We start from the raw sequence: 21,898 nt of genomic DNA, 5'->3' as shown, positions 1-21,898 counted from the left end.
CATGCTGATGTAGAAAACAATCATCCAATAAATCCACAAAAGCTTTGCTAGTGTGTGAGTGATCAACCCACAAATTCCAGTCAATATCTGGGAAATTAAAATCCCCCATTATAAGACTCTCTGATTTACTGGCCCACTCTATTTCCTTGTACAGTTTCTTATTATACTCATCAGAGTCATTAGGCCTATACACACTCCCACTCTCAATTTTGATCTCCCAATGCTTATGTCACACCGAACTGACTCGACACTGTACTGCACTGTCCAACAATGTTGACTGGCTTCACTTCCTTGGATTTTATGTGTTTCTTAACTAATAGTATAACCCCTCCTCCCTTCCTATCTTGTCTATTCTTCCTGTACACATTGTACTCTCCAAATTCCAATTCTGCATTCCTTATATCTGTGTGAATATCTGCCTTTGATGTTCTGAGCAATACCTCAAATTCATCAAATTTATTTACCAAACTCCTAGCTTTGGTGTACATGCAAGTATACATGTACACCAATGCTAGGAGTGGTGTACATGCAAGTATACATGCACCTGTTCCTATTCTTAGCTACCCTAACACAACCTATGTGTTTACTTGTACTGCAATGACTCCCAGCAGACTCTGAAATACCCTGCATCTTGTTTTCCAGGCTGCTACTCATTCCAATAGAAGCAGCGCAAGGATCACTTTCACCTCTGCCAGTGGCTACTGTTACTCTATTAGTTCCTGTATTCCTGCCAAGCTAGCAGTTTTCCGACCCACCTAACACTGCCTCGATAGCATCAGCAAATATTCTTGCACCCTTTCTATTTAAGTGTATCCCATCCCTGTAGAAGCAGTCTCTCCTGTTAACAAGTACAGACCAGGCTGAAAAAAATTCTACCCCTTGAGCCTTGCACAATCCTTCCAGGGCCAAATTGATCGATAAGACTTTCATCATATACTCCCTCCTATCGTGTCTGGGCAGAATTGCAGACACTTTCAAATTCAACCCTAATTCACGACTTTTTTTCAACAGTGACCTGTACTTGTTAAATAATTCTTCTAGTCTCCTACTCTTAATATCATTGGTGCCAACATGTACAACAATATCACCCTTTGTGCCCTTAAAAGATGATATCTGCACAACATCAACCTTTGCCCCTGGCCAACATACCCTGGCCCTGTTCCACCTATCCTTTTTACATAGCATGTTCCCCATTTCCCTGACAATAGAGTCACCAACAACTACTAGTTCCTGTGGAACCAGCGCATTCTGTCTTGGGCGTTGCCGCTGTGTTGCGTGATGATCAAGTGCAAGCTCTGGTGTTGATGTGAGCAGCTGAGAGCTTGATGGGCCCCTCAATTTAGATCCTTAGAGGGCATCCACCCTGTCCTTCAAGCTCTCACATAGGTCCATAACAATGCTGAGTTGTTATGGACCTATGTGACCTCATTTCCTCACACTCCTTACATCGTGTGAACACAAAGACATCCTTTGATTTATCATTTGATTTCTCCACAAACATCAAGCAAGCAGTGCATTTTAAAAGGCTGTGATTCAGAGGGCAACTGTCCCCCTCAGTTCTCCCCTGAGCCACAGCACTCCATTCTGCTTCAGCCTTTTGCTCTGCTGCTCTTGTCTGAGTCATGATTCCCATTCAATTTCAATAAAATTTCAATTTTAGTACAAAATTATAACCCTAAACTTGTATCCCAATGTTGTAACACTATATATCTATATATATTTTTTAAGTGTCAAGTATTATCTTCGAGTTTCTTTATATAAGTTCCGTATCAAATTATGTATTAATTAATTATGTTACGTTCATAAAATCTAAGTCGTTATATGTATTTAATTAAAGTACAATTTAATTGACAAAGAAGTTCAACAAGATTAATAAATTACTGATTAACTGATAATATTATATACTATACTATACTAAGCTAACGCTATCTAGTTCGGGATATAACGTTGTATCGTATAACAATGGCAGCAAGTTACGAACGGTAAATCTAAGGACACTTAAATATTAATTAATTTCCAAAATCTCGCTGTCTCAATTCATAATAAATCAAGGATCTTGCCTAGGTCTATAAGCTACTTACAGAAAATAATTTAATATAACAATTGGTCAATAAAGTGGCTAACTTTAGCTAAAAAACTTCCAGTTCACCGGCTCTGCAAAATTTGTAAAACACATGGATTCGATACCCTTACCAATATTAAGCAATAGCCTACAAAATCTCTATCAATGTTAAAATTTAAACTAAGTATCGTAACTAGGAATATAGAGCTACTATAGAAAATAAGTTAATATGCCAATTCAAGCCAATTTAAGTTAATAAAACAGAAAAAACTTCTCTATGTTCCTCAGCCGTAAAAACTTCGCCTGCACGAGGCTACTCTTGTCCCCAACATATATTCACAATGCAAAATTATAAATTTTGTTATTTGACTGTAAGAGCATGTGATCCTCTCCTGAAATCATATTTCATGTTGCTCTCTGATGGGAAAGAGTGGGTTTTTGTTTCTCATATATCGTGTGATGGACAGGGTAGGATCAAAAAACTCTAGGACTGAATTTTTATTTAAAAAATAATTACACATTCTTTGAAATTTTTAACCCTGTGTTAGCCACATAGGGTCAATTTGACACTGACAATATTTCAACAATTTGTGCTTCATCTACTTTGTCCTTCTTAGGATTTATCTGTTATTACAACAGTTCTCCTCAACCTATCATTGAAAAGTCATTCCTTTATTCTTTTTTTCCATTTTGTTCTATCTTCCCAATCTCCATCCACCAGTCCTCCTCTATTTCATGGCTGCTCTCACACCTTCTATCCATGTCCTTCTTGGTCTTCCTCTCTTTTTCCTTCTCCATGCCATCCATTCCATGGCTTCTCTGGGCAATCTGTCATCCTCCATTCTCTTCACATGGCCAAACCATTCCAATCTTTTCTCCTCTATTTTATTAATGATGGATAATGGACATTCATTATATTCCTTATCAGGTCATTTCTAACTTTTTCAGTACTAGACTTTCTTGCTGATCTTTGCCAAAAATCTATCTCAATGGCCAGTAGTTTATTTTTTGTCTTTCAGTTAAGGTCCAAATCTCACATCCATATAATAAAACACTTCGTAATATTGCATTATATATTTGATGTTTAGTTTTGTTAATAATATTTTTATTTCATAGCACAGAATTAAACATTCCTATGACCTTACTACCTTCACCCAGTCTTCTCTCGATTTCCTGTGCAGATGATCCAATCAGCCTGGATAATTGCACCCAGGTATTTAAATTGCTGTACAGCTTTCACCTGTATTCCATCTAAATCCAGAATCTCTACACTTCGATTCATGTACTCTGTCTTATTAAAATTAACTGTCAGTCCCCATTTTTTATATTCCTCTAATAACTTTCTGCCCATGTAGTTTACATCATCATCATCCTGTGCTACCACAACTTGGTCATCTGCAAACAGTAGATTGTAAAGGTACTTATTTTGACCAAGGGGAACACCTACTGAACTGCACTTCTGTGACCATGGTCTTAGAACCACTTCCAGGTACAGCTTAAACAAAGCAGGAGACAAACACAGCATCCTTGAAGTAGTCCTTTGGAAGTCTTAAATTTTCTTCATACTTTTGAACCAATTTTTATACAGCATGTTTTGTTCTTGTAGATTCTTCTAATTATTTCAATTAATGGCTGGCTTATTGACATTTTTTTCATAGCCTTCCATAGAAGATTTCTTGGCACATTATCATACACTTTCTTTAAGTCTATGAACAGCATACCTACATCTTGGTTTGTAGCCTGACATTTTTTCAGAATTTGCTTAGCAGTGAATAAATGGTCTATACGTGAACATCCAGTTGAAAATCCACACTGTTCCCTCAGAAATAGCTTGTTCCAGTTTTATTTTATCACTTTACCAAATAGTTTAGCAATAAAGCTCATAACACAGATTCCTCTTTGTTTGTTGGTTGTTTATTTGGAGCATTAGCAACTAAGGCCATATTGCTCCGGGATATGCGGTGGTCATACCCTGACCTTTCCGCATCCTCCTTATTTGGTGGTGACAGACTCGAACCCCGGTCTAATCAAGAAGCATGTGCTACGCACTGCTGCTCCTTCCCACCTGGCTACGGAGGCGCCAAACAGATTCCTCTATAGTTGGATCATCTTCTTCTGTCACCTTTCTTGAAAATTGATATAATGTATCCGATTGTCATCTCATTTGGTATTTTTTCACCATCGCATAATTTGTTGAACAATTGAGTTAGTAGATTTATAACTTTTTGACCTCCATATTTAAGCAGCTCCATGTTAATTCCACCTGGGGCCTGGTGCTTTTCCGTTTTTATTTCCACTTCCTTAATTTGGATGTTCAATCCTTTTTCCATGATAACCGTCTCTGTTTCAGTTTCTCTGAATTCCTCTCTTCCTTCATTCAATAGCTGTTCATAATAATTCACCCATTCCTCCAGATCTATCATTTCCAGTCTAGCATTTCGCTTGTGAGGTTTCCTTAAACTCTTCAATATTCTCCACACCTCTGCAGATCTTGTACATTCTAGTTTGCTGCTCACCTTGGCATATATTCTATCCCAGGACTCGTTCTTTGCCCTGATGACTTCCGCTTTCACTTCCTTATTTTTTTATTTATATATTTTTCTATGAACTTTACTTTTTGAGCTTAGCCATCTTTGGTATGCTTCCTTTTTCTCCTTTATTAATTCCTTAATTTCCATGTTCAGCCAATCATTTTGTTTGATCTTTTGGGATTTTCCTATTGCCTCTCCAGCAATTTTCTTCACTGTTTCCTTTAGGTATTCATATATATCTTTTGCACTCTCCCCATAGGTTTCATATAATTCTTGGTCTAATCTTCGTTGATACAAGCCTTTAGTGCTCTCATTTTTTAGTGAGTCCACATCGAATCTTTCAGTGTCAAGTTGTTCACTCGTCTCAAGGTCTTTCTTCCTTTTCTCCTTGGCTGGATGCTGTTTGTAGACCCCCCCCAAATGGTATCTTTACCTTGTTGTGGTGGTGGGGCTTGTGTGTCTCAATGATCTAGAGCTATGCTGGTGGTAGCTTGCTACTGGTAAGGCCTCCCATGCCAGAAAGGTTTGTAGCTAGAGACCAGACGAAAAAAGATACCCTGGACCTCCAAGGTTGGGGATTGATGCAAAGTGCCAGCTCCCCATTCATCACAAAACATTCTTTCAATGCTAAAAGACCTAACAGAGAAAAAATCGGACGGACAAATAGGATTCGAACTGACAAACAGAAAAGGATTATGAATTTTGGCTGCTGGAATGTATAAGGACTTAGCACAAAACAAGATGAAGTTTTATTGGAAATGGGAAAATATAAATTGGATGTGGCAGTCTTAACTGAAACAAAGAATAAAAGGAGAGGTGAAGAAATGACTGGAGAATATATTTTCCTTTAGTCTGGTGTCAACCAACACGTAAGAGCTAAGACAGGGGTGGCTGTACTTATTCACAAGAATCTCAGAAATTTCATTGAAAAATGGAGTTTTGTTGATGAACAAATCATGACCCTTGAAGTTAAAATATATGGAAGAGAAATTACTATTATTGGGGTATATGCTCCTAATAATGAGTCTCCTACAGATATTAAAGAAGATTTCTGGGAAAACCTGAGAGAAGTAATAGAAGCAATTCCACGTTGCAGAGAGATAGTCATAATGGGGGATTTGAACTCCAGAGTGGGACAAGCTGCGGACAAATAGAATATCTACTCTGTCCACACAGCTAAAACTCCTAATACCTGTTGAAAATGTTTTCTTTGAATTTTCTGGAGAAAATTTCAGAACTGTCTTTTAATTATTGCACAATTAGGAAAAATTCGAGATTAAATTAAACCTAATTATATACACATGTTAATTGACATATATATCATGAAGACTTATTTATAGTTATTTATTTATAGGAGGTTTTGCTTTATTTGCTGATTTATAGGAGGAAAGTATACAGTTTTAATGCTGCATGCTTTCCTCCAATTGCTAATGCACTCTGTTTTGTAACATTGATGCAATGTCAGGAATCAAACTGTTTTGTAACATTGATGCTTCATGCAGCAAGTGCTTCTGTTATTGACATGCATCTAATCAAAGTATACATTAAAGGGTGCAGTTTTTAAATTTGCATTCACTTGTCCATTTGGCACCTCCGTAACCAGGTGGGAAGGAGCAGCAGTGCATAGCACACGCTTCTTGATTAGACCAGGGTTCGAGCCCGTCACCACCAAATACGGAGGATGCAGAAAGGTCAGAGAATGACCACCGCATATTCCCGGAGCAATATGGCCTTAGTTGATAATGCTCCTAAAAACCAAATAACAACAACAACAAACAACTTGTCCATTTAAGCAAAAGTGGGCTTTATCACTCCAAAGGATGTTCCATGGCCAAGTGATATCCACTGTCATTCGCGTCAGAAACTGAAGTGCATATGTGAAACAAATATCTGCATCACCATGCTTTAGTTGCTGTAGCATGTGTATCCTGTAAGGATAGTACTGCAACATGTGAAGCATTACTAGCCTTACAGTGGAATATGGCATGTCACTTCACGAGAAACAGACTTCACGAGAAACAGCTGGCACACTTGCACTACCACATGGAGATTGACTTGATAAATCCACGACAGCCATAGCCACGTCTTCAACATGAGAGGAATCCACTCGTTTTTGACCTCTACCTGGTTGAACAACAAGATGTCCTGTCGGTTCAAATTTCACAATCAATTTGCGGACAGCACAAACAGTCATAGATATGCCTTATGCACTTCTGACGTCGGAATTCTCTGATAGCAGCAGCTGCATTGTTGCTGTTCTGATAGTACAGCTTCACTAATAGTGCCTTTTCCTGCAACGTTGTTGGCATTGCTGCTGTAGTACAGGCAAACATCTACTGTATGATTTTGAAGAGACTGCTTTGCTTTTATACAGCACAGTAGAGCTGAGTAGTGGCTGTGGCAATAACTTATGATTATACAAATAACGTAAGTTATTTGCATAATCATATAATTATGCAATCATATAATCATATTGCATAATTATATGATTATGCAATAATCATATATATTATGCAAATAACTTACGTTATTTGCATAATCGTAACTAAGATAGTTACGCGCCACACAGTGAAAATTTTGTAATTAACTTTTTTTTCCAATAAATGCTGAGTGCATTCTTTATTGTACCTGTTGTCCAAATTTTTCTTCAGCATGAGCCTTAGAACTTGCTCCAGAGCCCTCTACATAGGGATACTTTAATTTTAACAATCCTGTATATATAGCAGCAACATATAGGCATATACATTGTCACTAAAAGCTCTAAAATTTGTTAGCCAGCACCATTAGGCTAAAAATGCCCGAAATGCACCATATTATGCCTATATCCACTCCACAAAATCAGATCCATAATAAAACAAAGTCATATAATGTCTAATTATAAACTATAACAACAGCATTAATGCTACATGTCAACAGCACGTTACTAACAATCCATAATAAACAGGATTATTTCATTATACTGTAGTAATAAAAAATATATAATAAAGTATATATATATATATATATATACAGTTGGTCGTCGACTTACGACCGACTTCTGTTCTGACTGACCGGCCGTAAGTCGATCTGGTCGTATGTCGGCCATATATTTATTAACAGTATTTTTTAACCTTTCTAATCTTTTTATCATCTTTATAAATTATTTTTATAATCTTTTAAATTTTTATCATCTTTTATTTTTCATTTTAAATACAGCAATGTTTTTATCTTTTACTTAGCGATACTGTACTAGGCGTAGAAACGAAGGTATCTCTCTCTATGAGCTTAAATTCAAACGTTCTCTACATTTTAATTGGTTTATTATTCGTACTGTTTATAAAAAAAAAAAAAAAAAACTACAATCTATAATTATATTGTACATAATGTGAAAAATAATACTGTGCATAATGTACTGTAAACACTAAAATTAATGTAAAAATTAATACAAATGAAATTTACAAAATCAATTTTTAATCTTTGCTTGTGCTGGGTTGTGCATCGTCAGGGTCATGTTCTTGGGTTGAGGTAGGAGATGTTTATTTATAGAGACATTATGCAAAGCAAATTTTTTTTTAAAACGCTTAAACCACCCAGTACTAGCCTGAAAATCTTCAGCGTAATCGTCTCCGGCGCGTGATTTTAAACTCTGAAAAACAAACTTCTAGCCTTTGCTTGCACTGTGTGAAGGCTCATGGGTGTATTTTTTTTGTATTAAATCTTCCATCCACATAAACAACAATTTCTCCATTTCATGGATGGGTTCCTGTCGTTGTTTGGTTAAAATTGTAGACATAATAGGTGCAGTATCGTCGATGCCATGGAATGTGATAATTTCAAGTCACGTGCTATCGTATTCACTTTCTTTCCGCTTTCATACTGCTGGATAATTTTCGTTTTACACTCTGAATCAATAGTTTTCCTTGACTTCTTAGCTGACGTATATGTAGATGAAGACATTTTCCTTTTACTAAACATATTATGCGTATTTCAGTGGAATTTTAATTAATACACCACACGCAACAGATGCTTAATAGCGACTGGGTGTATGTGAGAGAGAGAGAGAGAGCGACTGAGTGTATGTGCCTGGTGCTGTCCTCAGGCCTCCCGTTATCGACGTGCCTCCTCACCTGGGTTATGGGTGTCCTCAGTAGTGATTTCCTGATTTATTATTAATTTATTCATTATTTATTATATATATTTTTTTGGTGGTCGTAAGTGTGGCCGGTCGTAAGTCGCATAGGTCGTAAGTCGACGACCAAGTGTATATATATATATATATGTGCAATAATTATGTAAACAATTTTCTACAAAAATTATACTCTAATTTATAATTTAATTTTCTTGTTGTTTTTTTGGAAGTTATAAATCCCAATAGGTTATAACATTCAAATTATTTATATAAAATTAGTATATTTATATTATTTTATTATTATTTTTTTTGGGAATAAAAAGGAAATAAAAATAATAGCATCTTTATCATGCTTGAGAAGAAAGGATTGTTGCATTTGATTTTAAAGGAGAAGGAGGGGGGGGAGATATAGTGACATAATTAATGACAAAAGATTATTTGAAATTTTACTTCTACATAATAAAACAACTGCTTACCTGTATTAAAATCATAAAGAGTTGACACCCGACCAAATTGATTAAATGAATCAACTCGTCCAAGCTTTGTATATGGAGAAAACCAAACCTAAAAAAGAAAAGGTTTCAAAATTTAAGATCTACCGAAAAGGCTTCAAATCTGGTAGGGTAAAAAAAAGTAAGAAAAATCTGGCTGAACACAAATCCATTTTCCTTATTTTGTAAATAAAAACATATAAAACTTGATCCACCAACATTAGCATGTTGTAGTGTTATCCATAAATTATTAAATTGATTCACAAAATTGAAGAAAGTGTCAATGGTATCCGTTTAGTGACTGAATATGAAATAGAAAAAACAACAATTTTAGACAAAAAATTTAGAAGTCAATTTTTATCTAAATAAGATGATCATCTGATTAATTATTATCAGTTTTAATCAAAATAAACCAAAAGTGGTACAAGCTTTTGATTTGAATTGATTATAACTGTTCAACAACCAAGTTTTACATAAATCCTAACTCCAGGCTTAATTCATAAAACTAAATATATATATATTTACAAAATAAACTGATAATTATTATTATTAAAGTTTGCAATTACTGAAATAAAAGTTTGAGGGTTGAATTTTAGTTAATGTTTACAAGTGGGTTCCCCTTCTAACTGATCATTGTGAGTAGCAGTGATTGATATGCTAACCCACTATGGTTAATCTTAGGGTGTTTATCCCCCACTTGCCACTGTTTTACAATCAGAAAACCAGTTCCCAATTTTAAAACAATGGTGGGGGAGGATAAACATCCTAACTGAGACTTTGGATTAATGTTTACCTGCTTGTAAACATTAATCCAAATTTTTACACTTCCAAAACTTTCCCCTGGTATTACAATATGAATAAATGATAATGAAGAAAGATTCTATGTAGAAGCAAAAAACTTTTCTGGAAAGTGAACTAGTGACTTCATAATGAAAATCAATGACAAATTTTAAGTCTGATTTTATAAACACCTTGTACATATACCAATATATATACCATACAAAATTAGCAATTATCATATAATTATCTCATTTCAAGGAATTGTAAAAGACATGGATCTGGGTTATCGCACAACCACTCTTCTAATGTTCATCAGCAACTACCACAACAGAAGTAAGATGCCCATGATTTCTTTTGCACTGAAAAACTTAGCACTACTCAAATAGCATTAGCATTAGTAGAGGCATATGATGCAAGAAAGCAAGCTTATGCAGCATCAGCCAAAAAAAAAAAAAAAAAAAACCACTCCCATTTCACCCCTCCATTCGTTCGAAATACCTGTCCAGCTGAGCCTTAAATTTATTTAGGCTATCAACTTCCACAACAACACAACAAAGGATGGAAGTCTGTTCCACTAACCAACTACCCGCTGGCTAAAGGCAAATTTCCGCACATCTATCCTACACCTGTCTTTCCTCAATTTGAATTTATACCCTCTCAGGTGATTATTCTGAGCAAGAGGAAGAATCCCATCAACATTGAGCATGCTCAAACCATTCAAGGCTTTATACACTTCTATTAGATCACCTCGCCGGTGCCTAGTCTCCAGACACTGTAATTTGCAAAACTTAAGCCTTTCTTCATAAGAGCAACCCTTTGTTCCATTCACTAATCTTGTTGCCCTTCTCTGTATTCGTTCCAGCAGCTCTACATCCTTCTTAAAATGAGGCCTCTAGACCTGTATACAGTACTCAAGGTGTGGCCTGACCTTATACAAGGGAATAATCACCTCCTTATCCCTGCTAGAAAAATTCCTGTATATCATTGACAAGACACCATGAGCTACTCTTGCAGCCCGTCTGCACTACTCAGAGAACTTCATATCTTGTGTTACTGATCTGCTTCAGGTCAATGTAATATCCATAAACATTGCAGGACTCTAGAGAGAGAGAGAGAGAGAGAGAGAGAGAGAGAGAGAGGGGGGGGGGGGAACTTCACAACCTTGACTGGTAGCCGTAAAAATCTGAAACCAAACAAAAAATTATATGCACAGATTTGAAAGTATTTATATAATGTGTAGAGAAATCATGGAAAGTTAAAATGCATGATTCCTTCCAGACAACACAACATAACACCAAAGGAAAGTTAAGAAAGTTAAAATGCATGATTCCTTCCAGACAACACAACATAACACCAAAAACAATGCAGTCAAAACTATACTCAGCAAGGCTAAATTATGATCCTAACAAAAGCCAAGGAATGGCTGTAATTATAAAAAAAATGTAATTATTTATTTATTTAAAGAAATTAATTGTGCATTGCCTTACCTTCAGCAATAACAGTTGCTTCAATTCATCGCGGTAGAACCTTATATTAATTTCTGGTAGAAAGCCAGTGACATTGTGCTCCACTCCTTTAAAACATTTGTAAGCTCCACTAACAAAGCAAGCTGTGTTTAGCCTAGCCCTAATTGCATTCCAATTCATCCAAAAAAAATTTTCAACTGGGTTGAGGTCAGGGCAATGTTCTGCTGGTATTCTCTTCAAACTATGTACCCACAGTCCTTGCTTTGTGACATGGAGCACTGTCTTGTCAGAAAGTATAAGGGCTACTTTGATAAAACTGCCATAATGTAGGGACCACAGAATTGTCTAGAAAATCAACAATCATGGTTCCATGCATTACAAACTATGAACTAAATTCATACCAGAAGAAACATCCATAACACAAAATTTCCCTCCACTCTACAGATGGGACAATTTTCTTGGATAGAAAGAGCTCTCCAGGCATCCTCCATACCCAAACATGTTTGTCAGAGTGGAAGAGCAAGTAACATAACTTGTTACATTACAAGACCAATTTCTATTGATCCACAGTCCATGTTCATCATTGAACCTTGCACCATACCAATCAATGATATGCACTTGTTTTTGTTAGCAAGGGCTTGTGGGCTGCAGTTCTTCCATGAAAGTTCATGGTATGGGGCTCCACATATCATGAACATTACCCACCCATATCCTCACAACCAATATCTTGAATCCCTTAAAAATAAAAATAAAAAAGCACATATGTACCCTGTACGCCAGAAAGATCTTTGATGAAAATGTGAAACAGAAATGATGAAAATTACATCACTTCCTAAACGGCGCTAATGCAGTCACTAATATTTATTCAGTAGAGTAAGTAGCGGGCTTGGGCCCGCTACTTACTCTACCAAATCTATGGTTGGTTGGTTGGTTGGTATAGAAGTTTAATGGCACAAGGGCACTACCAAATCTACTGCATTACTGCAACGTTCTACCAAATCAATGTTAGCAACTGCATTACTGCAACATTCTACCAAATCAATGTTAGTGACTGCATTACTGCAATGTTCTACTGAATCAATGTTAGTGACTGCATTACTGCAATGTTACCACCCACCGGTAAGTAGTAGGCGTGAGCCAGCTACTTACCGATGGATGGTAACGGTGGAAGGTCAAATGTCAATAACCCTACTCTTTATCCTGAAGTTGATGGTCAATTTATGGATTCTGAGCAGTGCAGTGAGTCTGCAAGAGTAGCTCATGGTGTCTTGTCAATGATATACAGGAATTTTTCTAGAAGGGATAAGGAGGTGATTATCCCCTTGTATAAGGCAATGGGCAGGCCACACCTTGAGCACTGTATACAGGTCTGGAGGCCTCATTTTAAGAAGGATGTAGAGCTGTTGGAATGAGTACAGAGAAGGGCAACAAGATTAGTGAATGGAACGAAGGATTGCTCTTATGAAGAAAGGCTTAAGTTTTGCAGATTACAGTGTCTGGAGACTAGGCACCTGCGAGGTGATCTGATTGAGGTGTATAAAGCCTTGAATGGTTTGAGCATGATCAATGCTGATGGGATTCTTCCTCTTGCTCAGAATAATCACCTGAGAGGGCATAAATTCAAATTGAGGAAAGACAGATGTAGGATAGATGTACGGAAATTTGCCTTTAGCGGGTAGTTGGTTAGTGGAACAGACTTCAATCTTTTATTGTGGAAGTTGATAGCCTAAATAAATTTAAGGGTGAACTGGACAGGTATTTGAAATGAACAGAGTGAAATGGGAGTAGTTTTTTATGGCTGATGCTGCATAAGCTTGCTTTTTTGTATCGTATGCCTCTACTAATGCTAATGACAGTGCCGCAGTGGCAATGAAGTTCTTTGACTCCTTACTCCAACTTTGGAGCAAGAAGTCCAACACTGGAAGAGTTGTTAGTAGTAATGTTTTGTTTGTTATTTGGTTTTTAGGAGCATTAGCAACTAAGGCCATATTGCTCCGGGATATGCGGTGGTCATTCCCTGACCTTTCCGCATCCTCCGTATTTGGTGGTGACGGGCTCGAACCCCGGTCTAATCAAGAAGCATGTGCTATGCACTGCTGCTCCTTCCCACCTGGCTGTTAGTAGTAATAACAGTTAATGACTATTATTATTACTAACTACTATTAACGTGAATACTCCTCCTATTCACTATTAGTTAATGTTAGTAGTTATTACTACAAAAATTATACTCCTAGTTAACTAAAAACTTAATGTTAATAATGTTAGTAGTAAAAACTATATACTGTACATTACTAGTTTTAAACATAACTACTAACTGTATATTACTATATACTAAAACTACTAACCATATACTAGAGGTCTGCACAGACCAGGGCCCGGCCCTCAGGCAGGGTATCACTAATGATGTTCGAGCTCACCTCGGGAACAAATAATCGAAATGAATTGTTATTTCAAACATTTTGGTCTATTTCTTATATATATATTATTTTTAAAATATTTTTTATGTATTTAAATTTTTAAAGCTTTTTTAGAAAAAATGTGTATTATTTGTTTGTTGACACTTTTAATTGGCCAATAAGGTGCACTTCGCCAATGCCTCTAAAATTCACTGAAATTTGTACTCTTTTTGTGGAAATAACCCACCAGCAGTGCAAGTTCTAAAAAAAAAATTTAATGCAGCCAGATTGGCAGTGCAAGAGCATCGAAAGTAGTGACAGTGTTGACTCTATTTTATTTCTGCACAACAATTTGCAATAAAAAGCATGTGAAGAGAAGGTGGCTGGTAGAGGTGGATATCAATATTCGTTTTGGAATTATATTATGTATGTTAAATTGAAAATTTATTACATTTTCTCTTTTTATAATTAATATTGATAATTATTTTGGATAATTATTATTGTTATATATTTATTAATACTGAATTTTTAATCAGAAAGTTTATTTCTTTATTACTATGAAACTTCAGAAACTAATAGCAATTTCATTTATATAAAAAGTTTCAGTCGGGCCAGGATAAAAATCGGTTAGGGTGGGGTAGGGTATGGGTAATGAATTTGAAAAACAAATTCTTGGTTTGGATCAGGTTGGCCATCTAGACTTCAAGCCTGGCCAGGTTAAGAGGGGAAAGCTTTTATTCTTACATAATATTGCTACCCGCTACTTACTCTACAGAATCAACATTAGTGACTGAGTTAGCATCGATAGTGCCATGGGCCGACCGGGCTAGCCGAGTGGGTAAAGTACCTGCCCGGCAACCCAAAGGTCGCGGGTTCGATTCCCGCCTCGGGCTTGGATCAAAGTACTGCAAAAACCTTGAGAGGTGCAATATGGCCACAGAAGCCGATGCGCCAACAACTACCAAATCAAAAAAAAAAAAAAAAAAAAAAAAATCATAGTGCCATTTAGGAAGTAACATCATTTGGGTCATTTCCGTAAGAAATTTTCATTACCAATTGGTTTTGCTTCAGTCCAAAAATGTAGTAGATGCTGCCAAAGATATTTTCACATAAAAAAAAGTTCTGTTTGGAATCCAGCATAACTCCATTTGGACTCCACATAAGTAAGAGAAGTTTACAACCATTTTAACTAGATTATTACCATTAACTCTATTTAAGGGTCTCCTGGGGCTCGAATTAAAGTTACAGTCACTTGAAATGTGTGTAACACATTAACTGAAACTATTACTACAGCTATACATGTATCTTATTTTGAGAGCCCCCCACCGCAAAATTAGGAGCCACAAGAACATGCCAAGTAAGCTCGTGCAAAAAGATTTCACTGTTAAAGCACATATAATGCAATGGGAACCCCTGGAAAAGGATTAAGGGTTTTACATTTATGAACAGTGTTTAAGGAAGTATATTTAGTTTACTAAAATCTGTTTTAGATCTGGAAATATGAAAAACATTAAGCTACCTATTTGCCCATTAAGCTACCTATTTGCCCACGTACTCAGCTACTCACATCTCATTAAAGTAAGTCTCTGCTACATCATCCAAATAGTAGTAGCATAGAATATTATGAGATTAAGAAAAGTATAGAGTCATTGAATTATTATGTCTTATTCTAGGCATTAAATCTTACTTTAGTTTCCAAAATGCTTTATTAAATTTAGGAATAAGATCCTCTATATGATTATAAAAAGAAAAATCATGTAGCACACGCTTCTTGATTAGACCGGGGTTCGAGCCCATGACCACCAAATACGGAGGATATGGAAAGGTCAGGGAATGACCACTGCATATCCCCGGAGCAATATGGCCTTAGTTGCTAAAGCTCCTAAAAACCAAATAACAACAACTTATATACTAACCTTGCAATGTGCATTCTTAATGGTTCCAAAAGGTTCTTTGTTTACAATCATACTAGATAAACTGATAACTAGTGGGCACCAAGCTTGTAATAATGAAAAATACAATATAATTTTTTATATTTCATTCAAAATCATAAAAAACAAGATTATGATGGTTTGTGAAATATCTGTATACAATGGAGAAAAATAAATACCATGTTTAAACTCACAGCACACCAATTACCAAAGCTAGGTTTCAATTCTTTTATTATCTTAAATTTGCCAATTTCATATCAACTATTTTATTTCTTTGTAAGTGAGTGTTTAAGAAAGGCCAAAATGTAGTAGTAGTAATAATAGAGGCATGTGATGGAAGAAAGCAAGTGTAAGAGCTTATGTAGCATCAGCCAGAAAAAAAAAAAAACAATTTCACACATCCATTCCCTCTAAAAGTTTGTCCAGTTCCTCCTTTAACCACCCACTGGCTAAAGGAAAATTTCTGCACATCTATTCTACAACTGTTTTTCTTCAATTTGAATTTATGGCCACTCAGATTCGTAATCTGACCAAGAGGAAGAATCCCATCAGAATTCAGAATGCTCAACCCATTCAAAGCCTTATACACCTCACCTCAATCAGATCATCTTGCAGGTGTCTAGTCTCCAGATGCTGCAATTTGCAGAACTTCAGCCTTTCTTGGTAAGAGGACCGCTCACTAATCTTGTTGCCCTTCTCTGTACAAGCTCAGCAACTCTACATCCTTCCTAAAATTAGGCCTCCAGCCCTGTTTGCAGTACTCAAGGCATGGCTTTCCCACTGCCTTATTAGCATTAGTAGAGGCATTTGATGCAAGAAAGCAAGCTTATGCAGCATCAGCCAAAAAAATAATAATAAATAAATAAATAAAAAATAACCACTTCCACTTCACCCCTCTGTTCATTCGAAATACCTGTCCAGCTGAGCCTTAAACTTATTTAGGCTATCAACTTCCACGACAAGGGATGGAAGTCTGTTCCACCAACCAACCACCCGCTGGCTAAAGGCAAATTTCCTCACGTCTATCCTACATCCGTCTTTCCTCAATTGGAATTTATGCCCTCTCAGGTGATTATTCTGAGCAAGAGAAAGAATCCCATCAGCATTGAGCATGCTCAAACCATACAAGGCCTTATACACCTCTATCAGATCACCTCGCTGGTGCCTAGTCTCCAGACACTGTAATTTGCAAAACTTAAGCCTTTCTTCGTAAGAGCACCCCTTTGTTCCATTCACTAATCTTGTTGCCCTTCTCTGTACTCGTTCCAGCCTCTCTACATCCTTCTTGAAATGAGGCCTCCAGACCTGTATACAGTACTCTAGGTGTGGCCTGACCATTGCCTTATACAAGGGAATAATCACCTCCTAATCCCTGCTAGAAAAATTGCTATATATCATCGACAATACACCATGAGCTACTCTTGCAGCCCGTCTCCACTGCTCAGAAAACTTCATATCTGCCTGCACAACCACCCCAGGTCCCTTTCATTCTCTACCACTGTCAGTGTAGTACCACAGAGTTGATACATTGCTCTGGGGTTGCTGTTTCCCATATGTAGTACTTTACATTTGTCAATGTTAAACTTCATTTGCCACCTCTCAGCCCATCTGCTCAACCTTTCCAGATCCTGTTGCAGTAGCATAGTGTCAGCAGTGTCCTTGACAACCCTGCCAACCTTCGTATCGTCTGCAAACTTGGACATTAAGCTTGATGTACCATCATCAGTATCATTTATAAATACAGAAAACAATAATGGACCCAATACTGAACCTGCGGGACTCCACTAATAACATTAGTCCACGATGAGCAGTGTCCATTGATTACCACTCTCTGTCTTCTCCCCCTCAACCACCCCTTTATCCATAGCAGCAATTTGCCTCCAATGCCACACTGCTCCAATTTGTGCAGCAGTCTTCCATGTGCAACAGTATCAAAAGCCTTTCTAAGATCCAAGTATATAATATCAAAGTTATTCCCTGCATCCAGTTCTTTTGTGACTGCATCATAGTATCCAATCAAATTGGTCAGGCAAGACTTCCCCTTAATAAAACCATGCTGTGTCTGAGCTATAACTGAAGTCTTGTCTAGCTGATCCTGCAGTGCTTCTTTAACCAGTGCCTCCATTAATTTTCCGGGAACAGAAGTTAAACTAACAGGTCTATAATTACTTGTGTCACCCTTTGATCCTCCTTTGTGAATTGGGGTCACATTTGCACATCTCCAGTCCATCGGTACCTCCCCTGAGTCCAAGGAAGCTCTCATAATTATGGCAAAGGGTTTGCTTACTTCCTTTGCCGCCTCCTTTAAAATAACTGGATAGATTCCATCCACCCTAGGTGCCTTTCTTGTATTTATCTGCAACAATTTCTCCTCCACTTTACTCTCAGTTATTACAAGATTCTCTAGCTTACTGCCAGAGTTGAATACACCTCTGGCATTCCCCTCGCTGAATAACTCCTCATGTGTGAATGTCGATGCAAAATATTCATTTAGTTTGTTAGCTACCTGAGCAGGATCATCAACAGTTGACCCATCGATATCAAGTGGACCAATCTGATTCATCCCCTTTCTTCTAGAGTTTACATAAGTAAAGAACTCTTTGCTGTTTTTCTTTGCATCCTTTGCCAAGGATTTCTAATAATCTGCCTTTGCCTGCCTAACCTCCTTTGTAACTTGGTTACAGATCAACTTGTATCTATCATAGGCTTCTGTTTCACGTGTTAATTTGTATGTATCCCATGCATTTTTTTTCTCTGCCATATGTCTCATTAGTTCATCTGACATCCACTTAGGCCTAAACCTTGAACAATATTTCTTAGTTGGTATGTAAAGCCTAGTAGCTTCCAAGATAAGTTCTTTGAATGCTTCCCATTTTGAATTTGCTGTTGGTAACATCATCAGTTGGTCCCACTGTATAGAATTTAAATACTGTCTCAGTCCATCGTAGTCGCCTTTATGAAAGCAATAACCCTTCTCTTTACCCCTAATGGTAGTTACCTCTTTGAGTAAATCCCACTTCAGCACACTGTGATCACTGCCACCTAGTGGTTCATTTACCTGCAGATTCTAAATGCACGAAGAATCACTACTGATAATCAAATCAAGAGTATTACTCCCTCTAGTTGCCTCCCGAACATGCTGATGTAGAAAACAATCATCCAATTAATCCACAAAAGCCTTGCCAGTGTGTGAGTGACCAGCCCACAAATTCCAGTCAATATCTGGGAAATTAAAATCCCCCATTATAAGACTCTCTGATTTACTGGCCCACTCTATTTCCCTGTACAGTTTCTTATTATACTCATCAGAGTCATTAGGCCTATAGCACACTCCTACTCTTAATTTTGATCTCCCAGTGCTTATGTCACACCAAACTGACTCGACACTGCACTGTCCAGCAATGTCGACTGGCTTCACTTCCTTGGATTTTATGTATTTCTTAACTAATAGCATAACCCCTCCTCCCTTCCTATCCTGTCTATCCTTTCTGTAGACATTGTACTCCCCAAATTCCAGTTCTGCATTCCTTATATCTGTGTGACACCACATCTCTGAAATCTCCACAATATCTGCCTTTGATGTTTTGAGCAATACCTCAAATTCATCAAATTTATTTAATTTAACTCCTAGCATTGGTGTACACGCCCAAGTAAACACAACCCATGTGTTTACTTGTACCCCAATGATTCCCAGCAGTCTCTGAAATATCCTGCATCTTATTTTCCAGGCTGCGGCTCATTCCAATAGAAGCAGTGCAAGCATCACTTTCACCTCTGCCAGTGGCTACTGTTAATCTATTAGTCCTTGTATCCCCCCAATCTAGCAGTTTTCCGACCCACCTAACACTGCCTCGATAGCATCAGCAAACATTCTTGCACCCTTTCTATTTAAGTGTATCCCATCCCTGTAGAAGCAGTCTCTCCTGTTAACAAGTACAGACCAGGCTGAAAAAAATTCTACACCTTGAGCCTTGCACAATCTTTCCAGGGCCAAATTGATCGACAGGGCTCTCATCATATACTCCCTCCTATCGTGTCTGGGCAAAGGGATAATCACCTCCTTTTCCCTACTAGCAAAATTCCTGTATATCATTGACAATACCCCATGACCTGCTCTGGCAGCCTGTCTGCATTGCTGAGAAAACTTCATATCTGACTGCACAATCACTCTCAGCACTTTTTCATTTTCTACCATCCTAAGTGTAGTACCACACAGTTGGTACTTTTCTCTGGGGTTATTTCTACTCATATGCAGTACATTGCATTTGTCAATATTAAACTTCAGTTGCCACCTCTCAGCCCATCTGCCCAAATTTTCTAGTTCCTGTTGCAGTAGCACACTGCCATTACTGTCATTAACAACCCTGCCAACCCTTGTATCATCTGCAAACTTTGACTTTAAGCCTGATATATTTCCATCAATATCATTGATAAATATACAAAACAACAGTGGGCCCAACACCGAACCCTGTGGGACTCCACTAATAACATTAGTTCATGAAGAGCAGGATCCATTGATTACCATGCCGACCAGGCTAGCCAGGTGGGTAAAGTGCTTGCCTGGCAATCCAAAGGTCGCGGGTTTGAGTCCCGCTTCAGGCTTGGATCAGAGTAAAATGCAAAATCTTTGGGAGGTGCATTATGGACACAGAAGCCGATGCGCCAACAACTAACAAAAAAAAAAAAAAAAATTGATTACCACTCTCTGTCTTCTCCTACTCAACCACCCTTTTATCCATTGTAGCAACTTACCCTTAATACCACACTGCTCCAATTTGTATAGTAATTTTCCATGCACAACAGTGTCGAAAGGATTCCTGAAATCCAAGTATATGATATAAAAATTATTTTTTGCATCCAGTTCCTTTGTAACCACATCATAGTATCCAATCAAATTTGTCGGACAAGACTTTAACTTAACAAACCCATGCTGTGTCCGAATTATTGCTGCAGTCTATCCTTATGTAATATCCGTTATGTAAGCCTATTATGTAATATCCACTAAAATAGTCCCCCACCCCCACTAAGAGAAGAGAACATTTAATTTAATTTTCACAGCATTTAATTTACATTAAATGCTGTAAAAACATTTATGTAAACAAGATTCTGTTTTAGAGTATGATTAGATCATGCCCATCGATAGTATAATACTAGACCTACTGCTAACATAATGAATGAACTGGTAAAATCTTGAACATCCTAATTTGATACTCAGCAATGTTTTGTGCAATTTCTAAAATTGTTATTATTTTGCAGCAGAGACTGAAGTGAGTAACTTAAATAGGATTCTGATGTTTGCAATAAGCTGTATAATACATTTATAGTAGAGAGTATTGTGATCACTTTTTTAGAAAGAAATTAAACCAGATATCAGATATCTGTTATACGTGGAGAGTTCAAAAAAGATTAGTATTCACCCAGTAGTTGTTGTGACAGGTTTATGCTGCAAAAAAAAAAAAAAAAATGAATTGTCAGATTAAGATTAAAACTAAAATTTGAATGGTTGCTATAGAGATTTCAAGGTATCAAACAAAAAAAAAAAAAAAAAAAAAGAAGTCATATTTCTATCACAATCTTCTGAGTAAATAAAAATATTTCTTGAACTCCCCCTCATAACTATCGATCAGAATATGTTTTAATTATAAAAATAGTAACACAGGGTTAAAACAAACACTATGTATTACACTTTATCAACACAGTCAACAGACAAAATGACACATTTTTGCCACCAATCTTCTACAAGCCAGTTTTGAAGTCCTCCGACTGACCTTCAAATCATAATGCGGCAGCAGAAATCACCTCGCCATCAGCAAATGACCTAATTTTCATGGAAAACACAGCAAAGCATTTTCCACGAAGAAAGGGAAATAAATCCAAGGGTGCAAGTTCAGAGGGGAGGAGAAATAAGCAGGATATAGCAATCTTTCAAACCCACGCTCATAAGCACAATTCTGTGGCTTGTGAAGACTGCACAGAGGCATTATTATGGAGCAGGCACACACCTTTGGACAGCCTTTCTCATCTCTTTTTCTTTATGGCAGCACATAGCTTTATGAGGAGGTTCTTGGAATAATATTTCACTGTCACGGTACAGCCCTTCTGACGGTAATCTGTTAGTATTACACCATGCTGA

General features: G+C 37.1%; 1 protein-coding gene across 1 annotated transcript in view; it reads right to left on the bottom strand.

Moving 5' to 3' along the window:
- Nucleotides 1-21,898, bottom strand: part of LOC150087474 (uncharacterized) — a 223,247-nt gene that overhangs the window by 125,442 nt on the left and 75,907 nt on the right. Inside the window, exon 8 of the mRNA XM_090372498.1 lies at nucleotides 9,178-9,265. Within this exon, the coding sequence (XP_090228624.1) occupies nucleotides 9,178-9,265 (88 nt within the window). The remainder of the gene's footprint in view (nucleotides 1-9,177; nucleotides 9,266-21,898) is intronic.

The sequence above is a fragment of the Mastigoproctus giganteus genome, chromosome 4, assembly GCF_048544385.1.
Source record: "Mastigoproctus giganteus isolate SK-2022 chromosome 4, ASM4854438v1, whole genome shotgun sequence".
NCBI classification, from domain to species: Eukaryota; Metazoa; Arthropoda; class Arachnida; order Uropygi; family Thelyphonidae; genus Mastigoproctus; species Mastigoproctus giganteus.
This window is presented reverse-complemented; position numbering and strand designations above follow the sequence as displayed.